The sequence below is a fragment of the Mustela nigripes genome, chromosome 9 (assembly GCF_022355385.1).
Source record: "Mustela nigripes isolate SB6536 chromosome 9, MUSNIG.SB6536, whole genome shotgun sequence".
Taxonomy (NCBI): Eukaryota; Metazoa; Chordata; class Mammalia; order Carnivora; family Mustelidae; genus Mustela; species Mustela nigripes.
In genome coordinates this window covers 91131399-91151293 of record NC_081565.1, presented here as the reverse complement: position 1 = coordinate 91151293, position 19895 = coordinate 91131399, and the positions used below count along the sequence as shown (strand labels likewise).

The following is a 19895-nucleotide window of genomic DNA, read 5'->3' as shown; positions in this document are numbered from 1 at the left end:
GAAACCAGAGAGAGAAACTGCATCCAAGAGACATTATATGCCAAGATGAGCAATCTGGACATGTTCTCAATATCAACAGAGCAGTGAGACTAGAAATGGGGGGGGCAATAATTAGCACTTTGGGCTATAAATCATATCATATACAATTACTGTCAAAAACAAAGTGCAAAGCTCTATGCTTGAACAATTGCTCTTATTAATAGTAAGAATGAAGACAAGACAGAAGCTCCACTAGTAAACCATGGACGCTGGGTAGTTTTGCGAGTCACTGTGACTGTTATCAGTCCACAGTTTTAGGCTAGGAGCCCCCTGTGGCGCACATCTCGTGTTTGCTGACTTTAGCACGCAGGTCCTTCCCGGGACCAGGCCTGAAGCTTTGATCTCCCTGGGACTGACCTCTCCCCCAAGGAGGTGGTACCGCCTCATGAAGAACATCAGGCTAACAGCAAATCACCATCAAAGACCCTGTTCTGCTTTGAAGTCAGTAAACCTGAAGTCGTTTCCAGAGTAATAGGAAGGAGAAGCTGATTTTATGGGATCAAAGAGAAAATGGAGTCTCAGGTGGCCCAGCCGCTTGCCGCAGTGAGCACGTTCACGGAGCTCAGACACAACAGGAGGGAAGGCGACAGCCCGTGGAAAGAGGAGGAAAGGGCGGGCAGCATCGCGAAACCATCTCCGCTGAAGGTCGCGTGGAAGGGCCAACACAGAGGCAGCGTTTGGAAATGGAGTGAAAGCAGAGCCTGTCTGAGCTCAGGAAGATGGTGGAGCTGAGGCTGAAGTGAAGGGACACTTGAATCTAGGATGGGGTCACTTCTGGGATGGCGAGCCCCACCTCCAGAAGGTCTCCCTGCCTGTGGGATCAGCAAAGGGGCAATGGTATCCTTGCTTGGCAGCAGTTTCCTGTGCCCCACAGCACCCACACCCTCCTGCACCCTGAGACCACAGAAGCCCAGAGTCCCAGAGCCACTGTGTGCACACTCGTGCCTTCCTCCCTCCAGAAGCCCCTCCCGACCCCAGCTCACTCTGCAAGCCCTGCACTCAGAAAACTGACTGGCCATGCTCCTCCCTAGGCCCCAGGATTGGGTTCCAATATTTTACATTTGTTTTGTACAATTTTATGACCTCTCATAAAATCCTGACAAAGAAAACCAATCATTTTAGAAGAGCCCCCTACATCCAGTCCCTAACACAGATCTTTGCAAACAGCACGTATCCGATAAATTCTGACATGGCATGTGAGGGAACAAAGAAACAAAAACTTGCATAATATAGTAGTTATGAGAACCAAATTTGGAGGGAAGACAGAGTTTTTAAATCCTAGGTCCAGTATGGAATAACTCTTGCAAACCTCTCCATGTCTCCACGGTGAAGTTAGTTCTTCCCTCAAGGCCATACCAGATCCATCTGGCTGGTCTGGTTGTTGAATGAGAAAATGTCTGCTAGGTAGGATCTGACATATTAAACATTCCACCTGTGACAGATCTCACTGACACTTTTCGGTAAAGCTAATGCTCTGCTCAGGTATGAAGTGAAGTGTGACCCAAAACCCAGCCTCCCACGATGTTCCCAGCCAACATACTCTTTGGGTTATTTTCCAGTTTTCTAGAAATTTTTCCTTAATATTTTTTTCTTTTGTGCTCATTTTAAAAATTCCAGCATATTCCAAATCATCAAAATGGCAACGGTAGAGTCGATTTCCCCACAGACGTCACTGAATGCATTTCTGCTTGTGTTCACGCTCACACTGGCTGTGACTTTTGTCCCTCTGCGCATCAGTGGGGAAAAGGGGGAAGGCACGACACATAAGTGATGTTCAAACAACGGGTCATGTCCAGGAAAGTGGGGATTTGAGCAGTGAAGATGGGAGAAGCCCAGAGTCATTTTGGGTTATGGGGAAAACAAGATCACCGGCTGTCCCCTATGTCCCCACACCAGGGTCACCTCAGTGCCCAAGGACGGCACCATCCGTCACAGTGAGTTGCTGTGGTTGACTTGGAGCTCATTGTTTGGATGACACGCCCACTCTAAAACAGGTACCCCGCTCTCTTCTGGGACTCTGATTCCGAAGCTCAGTTCGGGCCCTCTATGTTCACCTAAAGTAACTAAAGACAGCAGTACCCAGGCTTTCCACAAAGACATACCTAAAAAATTAGAAACAAGTAGTCAAGCTCGCTTTTCAGCCTGGCCACAAGAGCATGTCCCTCGGTCACTGATTTTGGGGCAGGGAGAGGGTTAAACAGCACTTACGGTACGTGCATCCGTACACTTCCATCCTCATCCCGATCCTGCCCTTGGGGCTCCAGGCTAAGGGGAGGAAGCGCAGGAACCTGGCTTCGAGCGGAGGCTGCAGCCGGTAATGCACCACGCTGTCGGCATTTGTGTTCCCTGGAAAACCCTGGGAGGAAACGGAGAAAGGATCAGTGTGTCTGCGGAACTCAGAGCTCCCAGCTCTTCTCCTGCGGGTTACTTTACTCTGTTCTTATGCTAAAGCCCATCTGCTTCACAGAAAGTCTGCTAATGTTTAAGAGGGCTGTGACCACATTTCCTCAGGGCCTGGATTAGTCACCATTGTTCTAAGCTTTCCTTATTTGCAGGGTGATTTACAGTTCAGTGGCACCATTAAGCTGGGTGTAAACCTGCCACCCTTGAAGGCTCGCTCTTCCCCTAAAGCGGTTCCCTCATCTCTAAGCCGCGGAGACGCTCTCCTGCAGCCCACATCCAAGGCCATCAAGCACGATGTTAACCTGCCGCCCCTGCAGGAAGAACCTCGGGCATGAGCGCTGGGAGGGACGTACACAGGGTTCTGTTCCAAATCCTTCGTTTATAAAGGCAAAACCGAAGTCCAAGAAAGTAGAGTCTGTGGCGGTAGGACAGCGGTTTCTGGGCAGGGCCACGACTAGATTCTGGGCTTTGGATTTCAATCGCAGTGTTCTCAGTGTGCGGTCAGGTTGCCCCCAAGATAGCCGCATTTCGGGAGCACTGGGGAGACCCACAAGACAGAGGGGTACCCTTGACACAGGCACCTGGCCTCAGGCTAGAGGGGGCCAGCGTGAGCACAACTGACGTTGTTACAGGAGACGTGTGACTCGTTTCTCACCGTGTTGATTTCATGTGAACATCAGCATGGGGTAATGCACCATTTCGGGGAAACCCCAAAACAGGTGATGCTCTGCATATACACACATCGATCATGTCACTGATGACTTAATCTATTTCAGACAGCTGTGTCACTAATGATTTGTTTGGTTTCTCAAAGGTAATACATACCTGCGAGAAGAATGAGAGAACAGAGCACAAACTCCAACACCAGGAAGTGCGTCCCCAAGCAGCCTCTCGGCCCTGACCTGCAAACTCTCTTGAATGCTCCGGAAGTGCTCAGTACTTGCGTCCGGGGAGGAAAAGGGAGGCGGGCTTCCGATGACACGGACCTCGTCACCCCTGTGGTGAATCCGCTCCCCTCACCCCTACGGTCCTGCCTTCCTTAGCATTAACTCCCGCACAGTGATCTTCCAGAAGCTAGAGTGTGAGCCACAGGACCACGGTTCTTGTGTAGACAATTTGCTCCTGTGAAGTCCCCTGAGATGCTGGGCTCCTCTGTCCTGCCACCTGGGCCCCAGAACCTCCTCTAGCCCCCTTCACACCAGGATTTCGATGGGCTCTTCCTGCTCTTCGGTGTCAGTGTCGACCCCGACACTGTACACCCCCTTTTAAAACTGATTCCATCGACTCTTCCTCAGATTGTCCATCAGTTTTCCCAGAGGACCTATGTCAACTGGTAAATCAATGCTCTCAGTTCTTTGGAACCCCCCATCAAAAGTTCAAGTTCTGTGTTCTTTGATCTCTCCAAGTCTTACCATCCAGAGGGCCAAAGGTGTTCTCATAATACTCCTTCATATAATAGTAACAAAATGAGGAACAGAAGACTTGACCCTTTCTTATGCTCTCTGGCATCAGAAGGACACACTCCGCCTCCCACCACAGTTAAAAGGGTCAGATATACTCACGCTGCACGGGAGCAAATCTCGTAGTTGGGCCAAAAAGAATGCACATCTTGTCATTTTGCTTTGTGAAACCCTAGGCCTGGCTTAACACCCAAACCCAACCAAACCAAGCCCTATCACTACTCGGACTTGTAAGCCACAACAAGCAGGTAGGAACAGATGGAACCAAGAATACAGAAAACTCAAATGTGGTATCAGGGCCAGTCTCAGACCCTATAACTCTTCCTCTTGGCTAGTGAAGGAAACATCATCTGGCAAGCCCTCTGGCCTCTCTCTCTTGCTCAGTGGAAGCACCATTTTGTCCAACATCAGCCGTTCTTCAAGGGTTGGCAACCGTTACACCAAGAGCAGGCAAACCCTCTCCATTGACTCTGTGCTCCAAATGGGAAGTCGGAAATGTGCCCTCCCTGCCCCCAGCTTCCTGCAGGAACTGGGTAGGAGCTACTTTGTACCAACATCACCACTGTCCAGCACAAGCTCCTGTTATTACACGCTCCCAGACCCACTGCCTTCATCCACAAAACCAGCTTGGTCCAGACAACTCTGAAGGTTGAGGAGCTATTACATGAGATAATACCTGACAATCACGTTCCCAAACCTGCCTGGAGGTAGGCGGTCCACGAGCACCAGCTACGGTGGCCACAGCCTTGGCTGCCATTTTGGTTATGGCGGGCGCATCTGGCAGAGGCTGCTCATCTGCATCCCATTCCTTACACTCTGTCTCAGGTTCAAGACCTGAGACATACAGATGATCGTCGGCTCCCACATTCACTGCAATGCCAAGATTACAATTCAACCTCAGAACTGAAGTCCATGTTTATCTGAGGGTAACTGACAAAAACTAGGAAAGGTATTTGAACAAATTGTTTTATTTTCCTTGGGTATCATTACTTCCTTCTGAAGTACTTTGTCTGTGGAAGGTAAATTCTGGACACCGTCATTCAGACTGTGTGATGACAACACCATATAGCAAAAGGAATTTCTAGTGCTGTTTTAATGGAATTTAGACAGAATACTATTTAAGAAATATTTCAAGGGACAATAATGTCTTAATAGTCTATGAAGAGGAGATTCAGAAGGCACTCTTTAAAACTTCTGGGAATCTGTATATGAAACATTTGTCACACACAATTTTAATTACATTCAAATATTGGAACGTATATATGTATGTGTGCACAGCTCTGTGACCATGTTAATCCATTCTAATTTTAAGGAATCACATTATTTTTGTCTTACATAGAACTATTACCAGTCCTTTTGGGTACAAATCAATCACTCATTTCTTTTAAGATACATAAGTTAAATGAAATGACTTCGGCACAAGATGGATCCCCACTAGCATGTCACTCTCACTTTCATGGCTCATTACTGAAATGATCCCATATATTTTGGTGAAGCTAGTGTTTATCTCTTAAGAGGTGGTGTGATCTGTTCCTTGCCATATGTACTTTTGCTTTGGTGTTTCCAGAACAGATCTGGGTGAACAGGCCACACAGCCTTGCAGAAACAAAGGCCCACTCTGTGCTCTAGTTAAGTGGGAAGATGAAAGCCCCATCTTCCCGATCTCTCGTGACAGGAGTGACCTCGGGGAAGCCAGCATTTTCATGTGTAAAGTAAGAGCAAGAAAACTTCTCTTAGAATTTTGATGAGTTAGTGGGAGGAGTTCCATGGGCCTGTCTTTCTGGCATCCCTCTTGGCTTGCGAGCATTAAGAAACACAACCATGAGACTCTCCCCACAACTGATCACTAGAGACACTTCATCTGGACACGGACTCAATATCCGGTTACTTTAAAGGCATCACATTGAATCCTTTGTCCACTATTAGGAGCAGACGATGTCTGATGAAGTCTTCCATTTCCACATTAGTTAGGTTGAAGGTAACCCGAGTCCACGGCTCGGGCTCTGTTCACCTGCTAGAAACATGTTTCTAAGATAATTTGTTTTAGGAATTGGTGACATTTCTGAAAAGCTGCCAGCTCTGCACTGATTGAGTTAGCAGTCACGTTAGTACACTCTAAATCCGGAGAAGGGATCACTGGGAGACTCCCGCAGAGCCACGGTCTCAGTTGTAAACTGAGTCATCACAATTCTGCATTGGAGTCAACAAATAACCTTCGAGATGCCTGTTATGTATTTGTCATTTCAGGTTTGAAATTATCTGTGTCCTAAGGTCAGCTTTTATACCAATGCCTTCTTTCCAAACACAAGCGGTGTTGCCTATAGAAATAGTCTTGGTGATTTAAAAATAAATAAATAAATATTACGCCTCATCTGCAGGCCCCTAGGAAACCCGAGCTTCATTATTCACTCACTGCTGTTCATTTTAAGACCTGTGAGGTAGGAGAAAGGATGTTGCTGGGATCAAGAGAGCGGGCAAGAATCCCCAAGCTCTAATTCTGGCCATTTTAATTACAGGGCCATGATGGTCTTGGACAAGATGCTTAAATCTCCCCGCATCTTAGCTTCTTCATGAGCAATGGGGGAATAATAATAATTACTGCTAATATTAAAAATAATATTTTGTCCCTGTTATTTCCAGAGGCTTACAGACCATGAAAGGATGTACTGAAATTATTTGCTGTAGTTAGACCACATCAAAGTTGTAGGCAGTTGTTTTAAAGTAAGTGATCTTGTTATGAATTATTTTTAGTATTTGAGTGAACTAGAAAGTACCATAACATTTACACATAGATAAATCAAGGAAATCCTCCTCCTGTCATTCTACTGAATGAGCCGGACTGGGACGTCAGAAGTATGACCCAGAGGGAGGGCCTGACCCCTTAGATGTCGGTCAGCCAGGTGCCTCGTGCGAGGTGAGCACTAGAGTTTAACTCATGCGGATGAGTTGACTCCAACAGTGTCCTAGAAAGTGAACGAATAATCTCCATTCTCACTTAAAACAACCAGACAGGCACCTGATGCTCATCTTCTGATGTGACGACCTCAGTGTGTCAGAAAAAAATGTGCACTTAGTTAAGCATTTCCTAGTTTCTTCCATGGACTCAGTGGAAGCAAGTCACACAGTCAAACCAGTGACCAAGCAAAAAGAGACGACCACGTCTCTGGCTTCCAGCACCTTCCCCTACCTGGAGAGGGCACCCGCCCTGTGACTGAGCACAGCTACACCTCCCAGAAACCCACAGAGACTGGGTCTGGACTCATCCACATCCTGGGGCCAAAGCAGGTGCAGGAAACAGGGTCCTGAATGCTGCTCTTCATTAAAGTGCTTTTGTAATCTCAGCTGTATAAAAGGACAATATATACATTCCCAAAATATTATTGAAATGAAGTATTTTTAAAAACACATTGAGAAGTTTTAAGGCCTTAATGCTTAGTTTTACCTTCTGCTTGAAATACGAACCCAGCAGACAAGACAAGACAGGTCTGACTCTGGTTTCTCAACGCTCCTCCCTTCCCTATCTTCTTACGTGATCAGGAGAAACACATTTTATAAGCTATTCGGAAGGCCCACTGGTTTTAGCAAAGAGGTTGAAAGTAGAGAAAAAGCCAGAAAAAAATATTTCCAATAGCAAAAAGATCATACTATAAAAGCAACGTAATGTTATTGAAAACAATACCAGAACATCACAAAAAAGGTGTGTGGTTTGATACATAGCACAAGCTTATTTTCTGGAAACCGAATTAGCTTTCAGTATTTGAAGAGTGACACCAAAGAACAAAAGGAGGTATTGTTAGTGTTATAAGAAATCAATTTAATAATAAAAAAACATGACTTTTCTCTTTGTCTGCATTAAAAATAAATCTAAGCAAAACTAAAAAAAAAAAAGAAAAAGAAATGCCTCAACTGAGTGTTTAATAGTGTGCCTCTCCTATCAGCAACTTGAAGGAATTAAATAAGTTAATTGAATGAGAAGAATTAAATATATAACCTGACGTAAATATAAACTTGACTCCAGGCACAGTTTTGGGGCATTCTTTAACAACTCATTATTGGCAGAATAGCACGATCCTCTTAGCCTCCTGCATGTGTTCAAAATAATGATATATCAAATGGGTTATTTGTACAAAATTTAGAAGATTTCTCATCAAGAAGTACCTGTGACTTGAAGAGATACCATATGTATTTAATTCAACATTAAAATACTTTATAAAGTAGGGAACCCAGGGTGCCTGTGTGACTCAGTCGGTTTAAACCTTCTGCCTTTGGCTCAGGTCATGATCTCAGGGTTCTGGGATCGAGTCCCGCATCGGGCTCTCTGCTCAGCAGGGAGCCTGCTTCCTCCTCTCTCTCTGCCTGCCTCTCTGCCTACTTGTGATCTCTGTCAAATAAATAAATTTTTAAAAAATCTTTAAAGTAGGGAACCCATATAACTTGCTGTGATGGGCTGAATCATGTCCCCCACCCCAATTCATATGTGGAAGCCTGAGCCCCCCGTACTTCCAAATGTGACTGTTTGGAGACAGGGTCTATAAAGAGGTGATCAAGGTAAAATGAGGCCATTGGAGTGAGTCCTGATCTGACGAGCCTGGGTCATTACAAGAAAAAATCTGGACGCACAGAGACCCCAGGGAACGTGCGCATGGAGGGAAGACCCCGTGAGTACCAGGGAGATGTCACACATCAACTGCAGCACAATAACTTGGGTGAGGGGACTTCACACTAACATTAGACGTCTTGGACAAAAACTCCCCATTTTTAAATAATTTCTGAGGGAGAGTGAGTACCACTGAGCAATTAAAAAAATACTTCTGAAACCTGCTCTGTGGCTTCCCATTTCTTTCAAGAGGCTAACTGCCCAGTGCCTGGCCAGCTCAGTCAGAGGAGCGTGCAACTCTTGATCTCAGGGTCTTGAGTTCAAGCCCCACCTGGGGTTTATTAAATAAGTTACTCAGTAAATAAACTTTAAATAAATATATATTTTTAAGAGGCAAATGGCCCATGTTAATACAGGAGAACAAGCAAACAATCCTGCAGTAGTAGAATGAAAATGTTTTCCAAAATGAAATTCTGAAATGAAAGTTCTGAATGAAATGTTTTTCAAAATTTTCTTCTTCAATAGAGATTTGGATTTATCCTGGACTGTTTATAAGGGAAACATACTCACCCTCCCAAAATTCTGCTGTCATACATACAAAAAATCAGAGTCACTTCTGAGGGTAGTGACAACTTTGCATTGAAAGAAAGTGTTAATTTATATAGAATTTAGCCAAATAAGTTAAAAATTGTATCAAGATCAAATAGCTGTTTTTCAACTAATTGTCTATATAAAGTTGTTTTGGTCATTTTAGAAACCCCTCACCCCCCAAAATGCTCTTTTCTTAGCATTTTAAATTTGAGTCACCAATACTGTTAAACCAAAATGATTAGGGTCACTATGAGTTCAAAATTAACTCTGACACAAGAATTATGCTTAGAATAGGATAAAAGCAATACATATCTGAGAAATAAGTTGAAATGAGTATGAAGTAAGTCCTTTGCCACATCGACTCACCATTTTCCAGAGACAATAAAAGGCTGTGGGGGCCAGAGCAGAGGGAAGACAATTCTCCATGGGTTTCTCCCATTTCTGCACATCTTACAGAGTGAAGCCCTGACTCTTTTCTTTTGAGCTGTCTTGCAAGGACATTTATATAGAAAGCAGCCCTGTAAGATCATTTTTTTTTCCTTCCAGGTGAAGGGCAGGCATGCTTCCTGCACAAAAGACTCAGGTTCCGGGAGCTCTTGTAATGTAAGTCCCTGAGTGTGCAGGCACCCACCTGGGCATGACGCACACTCACATGAGGCAAGTGTGATGTAGGGTCAAGGGGAACCAAGGTCAGGATGTGATGCTGCCTGCCAATAACCAAGTCAGTCCCACGCTCCCCGTCTCTGACCCAGGAGTCTCCCGTCTCCTCCCACATCCAGGAAACAGGCAGGCGAACTTGTTGCAAATAGAGCAAAAACTCAAACACCTCACAGTTCTAGATGGAAAGTTTGAAGTTCATCTCCCTGCAGACTCCTGAGAACATGTAGGAAAAGGCATAAGACTAAACACTACTTCATTCAAGCCGCTATGCAAACATTTGTACATTTGACTATCTTGGTCTGTTATGTTGTTCTCTTTTGTTTGCTTTTATTAATGCATGAATCCAAATTTCTGAATTTATTTTTAAGTGCTACATGTTACACTGTTTCTTAATAAAAAAATAACCAAGAAAAAACAAAATGTGGTCTGTGTTCTCACTAGCAAGAAAACCGATGTTGACACGGAAAATAAATGAGCTTGGGCTAGAAAAGTCAAGTAGTGCAGAAAAGCTTAACATGCAAAAGCCACTCTTCCTGCTCTCTCCCTGTCCCCAGTTAGCCATTGTTTATGGTTTATTGTAACTGTCTTCTGCGTTTCCTGCTTCCCACCTTTTTTTTTTTCCAGATTTTCTAGTAGGGATCCCTGTGATTAGAGATGGACAGACATGAGGACCCCGCCTGAGGCACAACAGGGGCCATCTCTCTGCCACAGAACCCTTTCCATGACTAGCCATGTTCTAGAGAAGCTCCAGCCGATATCCCAGGCACTAGAGGAAATATTAGCAAATACTGCTCACGCCTCCCCGCAGCATGGAAGCAAGCTGGGTCCACGAAACACCAGTCCCTGACACCTGGAGACACTCTCCTCCCTTCTCCAAAAGGGAAGCAGGAAGGAGAAATCCACCCAGGCCCTAATCTTCAGAAAGACCGATCAGGCGCTCATGCTTGGTTTAATCACTTAAGCCGGATGAAGTGAAGACATGTTCGTTAGTACCCTGCTTACCACTCATTTTTAATCAACACCTGGCATGATAAGAAAGCATGCCTCTCATTACCTACACATTGCATTTGCTCAATGGTAAGTTTTGTGACACTATATTCGACTCACATAATTGGCTCCACAGTTTGTCTCTGCAGTAAAATTTCCACCTACAAAAAAATTTCACAGAATTGGAAGAAATCTGCATTATGTTCTGTATACAACCCAGATCTTTTCCATCTCAAAATGTTTACCTCTGTATTTCAGTATGCTTGACAATCTCCTTTATAATCTCAGGGTATGTCTTAGACTCTTTAAATATGCAGACTAAACTAGAATCCGGGATTCCAGAGACACAGGGGGTGATGATATTATGGTCTGAGCTCCTGCTAGTGTTAGGGAGGAAAGATTTCCCATCTCTTGGAGAGGGACCTATACAAAACTGACGAGAGGCAGATGAACAGGAGCAGAAGTGTGTTCATACAGACGGGAGAGGAGAAGCTAGCTCTGGGCTGAAGCTGGAGGCTTACTAGACCTCATCTAGCAGGGAAAGAGGGAGGAGACAGGGCTCCTAAGGGAAGAAACAGATTTGTCTTTAGGAAAGAAAAATGGGTTTTAGGGAGAATGAACCAGAGATGGGGAATTTGTGGTAAGATTTGTTTATTCAAGTGGAAGTTTTTCTTTTTCTGCACCATGAACAGAGGATGTGGCAGCGATTTAGGGTGGGTTTATCTCAGTGTCTCTCCTGGGAGTGGATCCGCCTGGAGGAGGGGACTCCTGGCCGCCTCACCTCTCAGAAGCAGCTGCTTTGAGACAGGTTAGCGCCTTGAAGGCTTCTTTCTGCAGCTGTTTCCCAATGCCTTGGGGTTAAAATCTTCTTCATGCCAGTTTGGGGTTCAGAGAGGGTCCCCCTACTAGAAGCCCTCCCCCTCTGTCCTCACCATGGGCTCCCCCACCCTCACCCCATGGGGCTATGCTTGTTCTTTACTCTGCACAGAGGACAAAACTGGCTGCCATGAGGTCTGCTGGCCAGAGGCAGAGCGGGGTTCCTCCCAGGGCTGTAGGACTCCAAAGCCCTTGAGATCCGACCACTCGAGACATCTCAGAGCCACCTCGATCCAACACTCCTTGTGATCTTCAATCAGTTCGCCTCACTGTCAGCCACTACCTGAGATCCTGGACCTTCTCCTTAGCCGCTCTGTGCCTGTAAGAGGACAGCAGCACTCACTGCTAACCATGTTACCTCTCCTGACTAGCATCCATGTTGTAGACAGCAAGGCCTTCTCAGAAACACCCGAAGACCAAGCTCATCCCGTACTGAGAGACGCCTGGCAGCTCTTGCTGTTGGGCTGTGACCAGCTCTATGGCAGGGGCCATAAACGCCCCTGTGCAAGCGGGGAAGTGGGGAGGGCACCCTGAGGGCAGGCACCCTGCACTGCCGACTCCTATGAGGAGGATCTCCCCCAGAAGTTGTGCGCACAACACTACCGACCACGCTTCCCCCTGTGATGGAGGAGCTTTGCTACCCATCCTCACAACCCATTTCTGATGGTGTTTGGCCACTTACAGAACAGAAGACGATTGGTTTCCAAAATTTCGTGAAATTCACATTAACTGAAAATTTCATTTTTTAGAATCTATTTATTGAGAGGGGGGGCAGAGGGGGAGGAGCAAAGGAGGGAGAAGAACAAGCTGACCCCCCACTGAGCGGCGAGCCCGGCCGCAGGGTCTCAGGACCTCAGGACCTGAGATCATGACCTGAGTTGAAACCAAGAGGAGGTGCCTTAATCGACTGAGCCAGCCGGGTGCCCTGAAATTTTTGAACTAACTTTCGAAGTATGCAAGAAAGGAGAAAATACATTACCGAAGAATTCACAAAATGGTAATGACAGTGACTTTATGTGCTTGAGGAGGGTTTCCTCCACATGAAGCCCTGAGTCAGGACATTGGCTTAGAGAACCTCCCTCACAACCCTAACCCCTCCTCCAATCCCTCCCCTAACCCCTCCCCTAACCCCTTCCCTAACTTCCTCTAACCACTCCCCTAATCCCTCCTCTAACCCCTCCTCTAACCACTCCCCTAACCATGCCCAATAACCCCTCCCCTAACCCCTCCTCTAACCACTCCCCTAACTGCTCCCCTAACCACTCCCACTAACCCTCCCTTTTAAGTCAGTTTCTCTCCTTCCTTTCTTCATCCAAAGTATTTGTTAAACAGCCAGGGTCGGCATGGAGCCTGGAAGAGGACCCCCATCGGCCTTTTTGCTGGCTTGGACCAGACAGACAGACAGACATCTGAAGAAAAGGGCTCACCTGTGCTGAGATCTGACTGTTTCCAGGACACTAAATGTGATTTTTTTCATAAGCAGGATCTCAATAAATCCATGCCATGACCCTGTGGGTTAAGGTTAATCAGGCTGCTTTTTATGGAAAGAAAGGAAAACAGGTTGAGATCAGGAAAGTTTCTTGGCCAAGGGGTCACCCCCAAGAGGCCTGCCCCCGAGACTGAGGGTGGGAAGTTTCCAGAATAACATCTCCCACACTAGGGCACGTGCTGGGAGGAATCCACTTGCTGATGGGAGGTTTTATCTACACATACTCCTTGGTTTCCCTACCAAAGAGGACTGCTAAGGGATGGAAACATGACGTAGGAATTCTCAGGGGAAACACCGAAGAAACATCAAGTCGAGGGTGCTGAGTGACTGTCCTTTGTCGGTCCTTCCTCTCTCTTATGCCTTCAACTACCCCCTCAGCATGTGGAGGGTTCGGACGGATGGGCTCAGAAGCCCTACAAACTCTGACTAAAAGAAAGACGCCGTGACAAGATTTCACCAATGCCCAGGAGTTTAAAGGACAGCAGAGAGAGCTAAGATTCCACATCAGAAGCAGCCAGGGACATCTGGAGGAGAAAGGTGCAGCTTAGCCCCTCACAGGCCTGCTTCGCATGGAAAGGCAGGCAGAAAATTCTGGCACTCCTTCCTGTAGGCATCAAAAGACCATCCTTCCTTCATTCAAAACTTACCACCCAAATAAAAACCACAAATGAACAAACAAACAAATGAAACATGTGGAAAGCCTGAGCCAGGGACAGTGGTTTCTACCCCAACTATTCCTGAGTTAGTATTATGGTCTTACACTACCTCGCTTTTATTGTTTAACTGCCTCTGCTCTGAGTACATTTCAGAGAAAATTCTTAAGTGAGCATTCAAGTGAAGCCATAAAAATGTTCTGTACTGTGATCAAGTGGGCATTTTAACGATTTATAATTATGCTTCTTAACGTAAGAAACGCTCCATGCCATGCCTCCCAAGCTAAGCTTGTTAGGAGTCAGACAGATTCATGAATGTGTGCAGTCTCTGTTACATTTCCATCCTGGGCTGTTTTTCTTCTAAATGTTTATAGCTGCTTAAGCAGTGATTTAGAAAAAATACTTTGACTACTTTTTTTCACTCTACAAAACCATGTCAAATATTGTGGAAATATTGAAAGATATAATTCTCCCGTTTCATTCTTGTGTCTCAAAGCCTTTTAATTTGTGTTTTTGAGAATGCTGTGCATTGATGGTAACCTAAGTGTACTAGGTGTCCTGATACAAGGGTGGTGGTCTCCATTCGACTCGAAGTTCACTTCAGCACAGAGGAGCCGCTGACATCCTCTGCTGCTCCTGTGCAGGCTCTGCCTGCCACATCACTGGGCTTACTTGCCCTGCTCTGTGTCACCAACAGTTTATGGGACCGCTGGGAGTTGGTGTTCTGGGATCCTGGCTTCTCAGCTAGACCCACTGGCAGAGTCCTGGGGACCACATGATCTGCCCACAGAGTCCTACCATGGCCCAGGGTAGTAACAGGGAAGATCGCTTAGCATTGAGAACGCTTAGCATTGCTTCCCCTGGTCTCCCTGCCCCCCCCCCAGGGCAGCACCCCACCTCAGCTCCTGGCCACCACCAGGACGCAGTGGTAGCTGCTGCAAACTAGGGTTAGAAGAGCCTTCTGCCCACATGTGACATGCATGTGATCTTAGTGAGGCAATGATGGGCCAGGGAAGAAAACAGGATCTGCTGAGAAGCTCTAACGCAGAGTTCCTGACTGTCCTGCAGCGTCCGTGACGAAATCTTTGACTCTTCGTGGACTTCCACTCTGTCCATGCAAAATCAAGGGGACAGTGACCCTGCCTAGCCCCCTCCATGGAGGAGGGAAGGGGTGCTTGTGATTTATAGACTGAGAGAAAGCTCACGAATCCTATAGCTGATGATTTGTGGAATGAGGCCCGGTAGGAAGAAAAGAAGTAAAAGACGGAACAAAAACAGAAAGGTGAGGTGTCCTTTTCTTTCAGACAGTAACAGAGGCACCGAGGAGTCTGAAAGGGGCCAGGAGCTGGGGTCCTGGGCCCAGAGGACACCACGGACCCCTGAGCCTCAGCAGAATGCACAAATCTCAGTTCTGCATCACCATTAATAAACAGAAATGTTTCTTCTCTCTCAGTTTCAGGTGTTGAAAGACTGTTTATATATTTTGGAACCGTCCCGGGCTGTACCAGAGTCTTGGTTCTCTTACCTGAGAAGGAAAATATGGTTGAAAATGAGAATAAAGGGTGAAGACTGGATCATAAATTGTTAGCACTTCCTCTCTCCCTGATAATTCAACATCACCACGCAGAGGCTGTGAGCCCCCTCCTGGGCCTGCCAGGGTGGTCAGGCAGGCTCCTGTCACAAGGTTCCCATCTCACCATCCCCGTCTGTGACCCAGGGACTCCAAAATAGCAGTGGAATCCCCTCAGTGCTTTGTGGCCATCCCAACCCTGAATACAGGGACCTGCCCAGGGGTTCTCAGTGGTTCAGGTCTGCACCTGCTGGATATGGTCACCTCCTGGGCCCGCCTGCCATGTGGCCACCAGCAAGGGGTGCCAGTTGTGCCTCCCACCCTAACACCTGTGAGCATAACAAACCTGGTCATTTCTTAGCTTTCCTGCGTGTGACTTCCACAACCACGCTGGAATGTTCCTTAAAGACCCCACAAGGGGGACTGACCTACCCCACTCACAACACAGTGATATTGGCCGAAAACAGACTCTTCATTACAAATACATGCAGTCTGGGAAAACTAAGTGATTCACTAAGCCAGACTTCTAGAAGGTGTCCTGCATCCCAAATGCCTGATGAACTCAGAGAGCCCGTCTCCTGCTCAGTGGATCACAACAGCTCAGTTCCTCTCTGCCCCAAATCCTTGCTTCCCTGCTCGTGACTGACCCCGTTCTCATGACCATCAGCTGTGGCTTATGACTAGTCATTTCTGATTGTGTAAAATACACTAGAAGGAGGACCTTATGTGACAAATGATTGAGGCATAAGAAGTCATACCTCTGCCACAGTCTCTTAAAACACTAAGAAACTTCTTAAAACATAAATCAGAAGATGTCAGGACATCTAGCACAGGAGGCTATGCAGCTCCGTCTGAGTGGGCCAGTCCCTCAGATCACTCACCATCTGCGACTGATTTTAAAAAGACAGTGTGTGCTAAGTTAACGTAATTTAACTTATATAATTTTGCAATGCTTTACAAAAAGGATAATCACAGTTCTCGATATTATCTTATTATGATTATGAAAAGAGTTAGTTTGACCTTTGCTCAGTATTTATTCAAATGTGAGTTTTAAGCTTCATTTTACTAAATGAGATGAACCATAAAGCTATGGGATACTGTAGCATGAGCAATTCAGAAGTCCTGAATGCTGCTGGAAGGCTAACCCGTGCAGAGAGGATCTAAGGGCAGGGGACCCGGAACAATGTGCTTGTAGATGTCACCATAGGCTTATGTCACACATGACTTTTCAGTCTTACAATGAATGGGTTTTGTGAATTCAAAATTACTCTGCAGAAGCTGTCATAGCTGTCCTTGCCTTCCGTCATCACTCTGGTGACTGGGCACTAGGAATTCTGTAAAATATTTTACATAAACACTACCCATCCACCAGTGATGGAACTAAGATATGCTCTATACACAGGGAATCATTTAAAAAGGTTATTTTCTCTGAGATGACAGCTGCTTTCACCTGGAAATGCAATAAATACTTTCCTTACAAGATTCCAATGACTGACGGTGAGGAAACACACAGGGCACGAGTGCAAGGGGCCGGAGTCAGGCTCTCAGGGCTGCGCAGGCTGGGGCTGCGTGTGGGAACCAGCACCCCCAGATCAGGAGCCCCAGAGCCCGGGATCCATGAGGAAATGCAGCAGGTGCATTTGTTGGATGTCAGGGAGTGCTCCCTGGAGGAGGAGGCAGTGGATGCGGGATTTTCACTGCACCTGAGCAGGCCACCAGAGCAGGAATGACTGGGGCAGGGCACAACTGCAGGAAAGATGCTGAGCTGGAAGGAAGCCGCGGGGGACTGGCAGTCTGCCCCCGGGACATGGGAGGACTTTTAGGACATGAACTGGCCAGGGGACAAGCTGGCAAACCGGGCTAGGACACTGCACTGTGAGGGACCCTGAGTGTCTGAGCCAGAAAGGGCGACACGGTCCCCAGGCAAGGGGCACCCAGGGAGGCTTCAGGGCACAGACCCACACCTGCTCAAACGGGATGACCACACAGGGCCCGGAGTGGGGGAGAGGAATGGGGCTGCTGTGAACGTGGGCCGGGAATCTGTCTCTACAGACTGTATCTGAAATGGAGCTAATTAGTGATCAGGACTGAGTAAAATGGAGTGAGGCCAGTTCTTGGAAGGTTGCGAGGTGGTTTGCCTCCTGGTGCCCAGCCTGGCTTACGTTGTTGTCGGGTTTCCCTCCTCTTCCAAGCACCAGCCATGAAGTCAGCATCCGGCAGAGTTCCAGTGACTAGCCGGGCATGGTGGAGGCCGCAGGAAGCAGGGTCCCCATCTCCTCGTGTGACCTGTCTCCCCTAGGGCTCCCCGGGGGGAGTGCTGGCGCCCTGAGAGACTCACATGGATCCCAGGTCCTAGACCCTCCCCAGCCTGAGGTCAGAGAGAGGGCTGTCCCTCCTTCCTCTGGAGGGGGCACCTTGGAGGGGGCCCTGAGAGGGGGCCTGTGGACCTGTCCCTCCCTGCTGCACTTGTTGGGGTCCCTGCACTGTGAGGATGTGCCCCACAGAAGTGCTCATTTAGTGAGTCCCCAAGATGGCACGGCTTCCCTCCCCCCACCCCGGGTGATGGTCAACTCTAGCTGGCCCTCGGAGAACATCTGATAGGAAACAGAAAGTGCAGGTGCCTGAAAATGGGCTGGATGAGGGAAGGGTGGAGGGGCTTTGTGGAGCCAGCGACAGAGGCACACAGGACATGGCTGGAGGTCAGTGGGGACAGGTGAGGAGCCTGTCTGAGTGCTGGTCCCAGCCGGGGTTCCAGCTCTCCGTCAGTATCACACACTGCCCACAAACCCCCCCTGAGGAGGGAAGGCTGCTTTGGTTATGGGTGTGTTATTACAGTAACTGTCACAGCCTGAGCACCCGTGGGACGGTCCCTGGTACCCGGGAGCCTTGGCAGTGTACTTTCATGCTGTGAGCATCCAGACACATGGTGTTGTTTCCAGCAGCATCTGGAGGGACGGCTACCGGCCCTCAGTGCAGGAAGCACGTCTGTCTGCAAGGAGGAGCCTCTCCACTCACACGAGGTCACACGGTCTCTGTCAGAGTGACCATATCCCTGTGCAGTTTGAAGGTCCTCTTAGGCATCGCACATATCAGGCTGGCGGGGAAGACCTCTTCTTCTATCAGTGACTGGGAAGCCACTCACACTGTGTTTTTATTTTAAAAATATGGAAACTGGCAGATGAAAATAACAGAACACAAACATGTGTGTACCAGCACGTTTTGAAATAGACTGAATATTTTAAAAACTTACTTAAAAATTCAGGAAAGTGATGTCAGCAAGATGACACATAAAAAAACTCCATGCCTGTTCCTCCACAGAAACACCAAATACACAACTAGAGACTGACCAAAATAACATATGGGAACTATGGGAACGGCCAAAGAGACACAGCAACCAAGTGAGTGCCCGGTCAAGAATGAGCCACGTGTTGCAGGGCAGGAAATTCCGTGACTGTGCTGGGCAGAACAGCTTGAGCAGAGTGGTTGCCACAAGCTAGTCCCCTCTGCAAACCAGAGAAAGCAGAGTGGACTGATCTGCAACCCTTTGATTTCTAACCTGTCAAGGGGATACCTGAAGGACTGGTCTTGGGACACCCAACACAGAGTTCAGACAACCAAAAGTGGCTCACACCACAGAAGGGGGGGAAATCACTGGAAGCAGCATGTACGACTTGTGAAAACTGTCCTAAAGGTAATTACAGACACAAATATCTGGGGCAAGTGATTACTGATTGAGGAATACAATAGAACAGCTCACATCCCTAAAATGAGCAAGGGTGTGAGCCTAACAGAGAGGAAGACATTAACAGCAGCCATATCAATGGGAGACCTGGGAAGAGAGCACATGAACAGATCAAGGGACAACAAAGGCATGAGAAAAATGCATGCCAGGCTGATTAGCGAGGGTCTCCCCTGCATGAAGCCAGCATGCAAAGCCTGGGAGAGGGGGCTGTTTTTAAAAATATCCAGTTTTCTACAAAAGATCACAAGGCATACAGAGAAGAAGTAAAATGTGGCTCATTCAAAGGAACAAAATACATCTCCAGAAACCATCCCTAAAGAAACACTGGCTTTGGATTTACTAGAGAAAGGCTTTAAAACAATTGCCTTAAATATGCTCTAAAGGTTAAAGGAAAACATGGACAAAAGAGCTAAAGGAAATTGAGAAAATATAAGAGCAAAATGAGAATATCTACAAAGAATTTGGAATTATTAGAAACAATCAAATGGAAATTTTGAAGGTGAAAAATATAAAACTGAATTTAAAAAAATCATTTAAGGGGTTCAATAGGAGACTCAATCAGAAAGACTCAGTGAACTTGAAGACAGGTCACTTGAAACTATTGAGACTGAAGAGTAAAATGAGAAAAAAAGGAAGAACACTGAACTGAGCCTGAGAGACATATGATGGGAGAACATCAAGACCAATATAGACATTATGGTCTCACTCCATTTTACTCAGGCCTGATCACCAATTAGCTCCATTTCAGATACAGTCTGTAGGCCCAGGTTCACAGCAGCCCCACTCCCCTCCCCCACTCCAGGCCCTGTGGGGTCATCCCACTTGAGC

General features: G+C 47.0%; 1 protein-coding gene across 2 annotated transcripts in view; it reads right to left on the bottom strand.

Annotated features, from left to right (window-relative positions):
• Positions 1-19895, bottom strand: part of LOC132024906 (contactin-associated protein-like 3) — a 157498-nt gene that overhangs the window by 83958 nt on the left and 53645 nt on the right. For both annotated transcript variants that reach the window (XM_059412117.1, XM_059412116.1), the window contains exon 4: positions 2248-2395. In XM_059412117.1, the coding sequence (XP_059268100.1) occupies positions 2248-2395 (148 nt within the window). The remainder of the gene's footprint in view (positions 1-2247; positions 2396-19895) is intronic.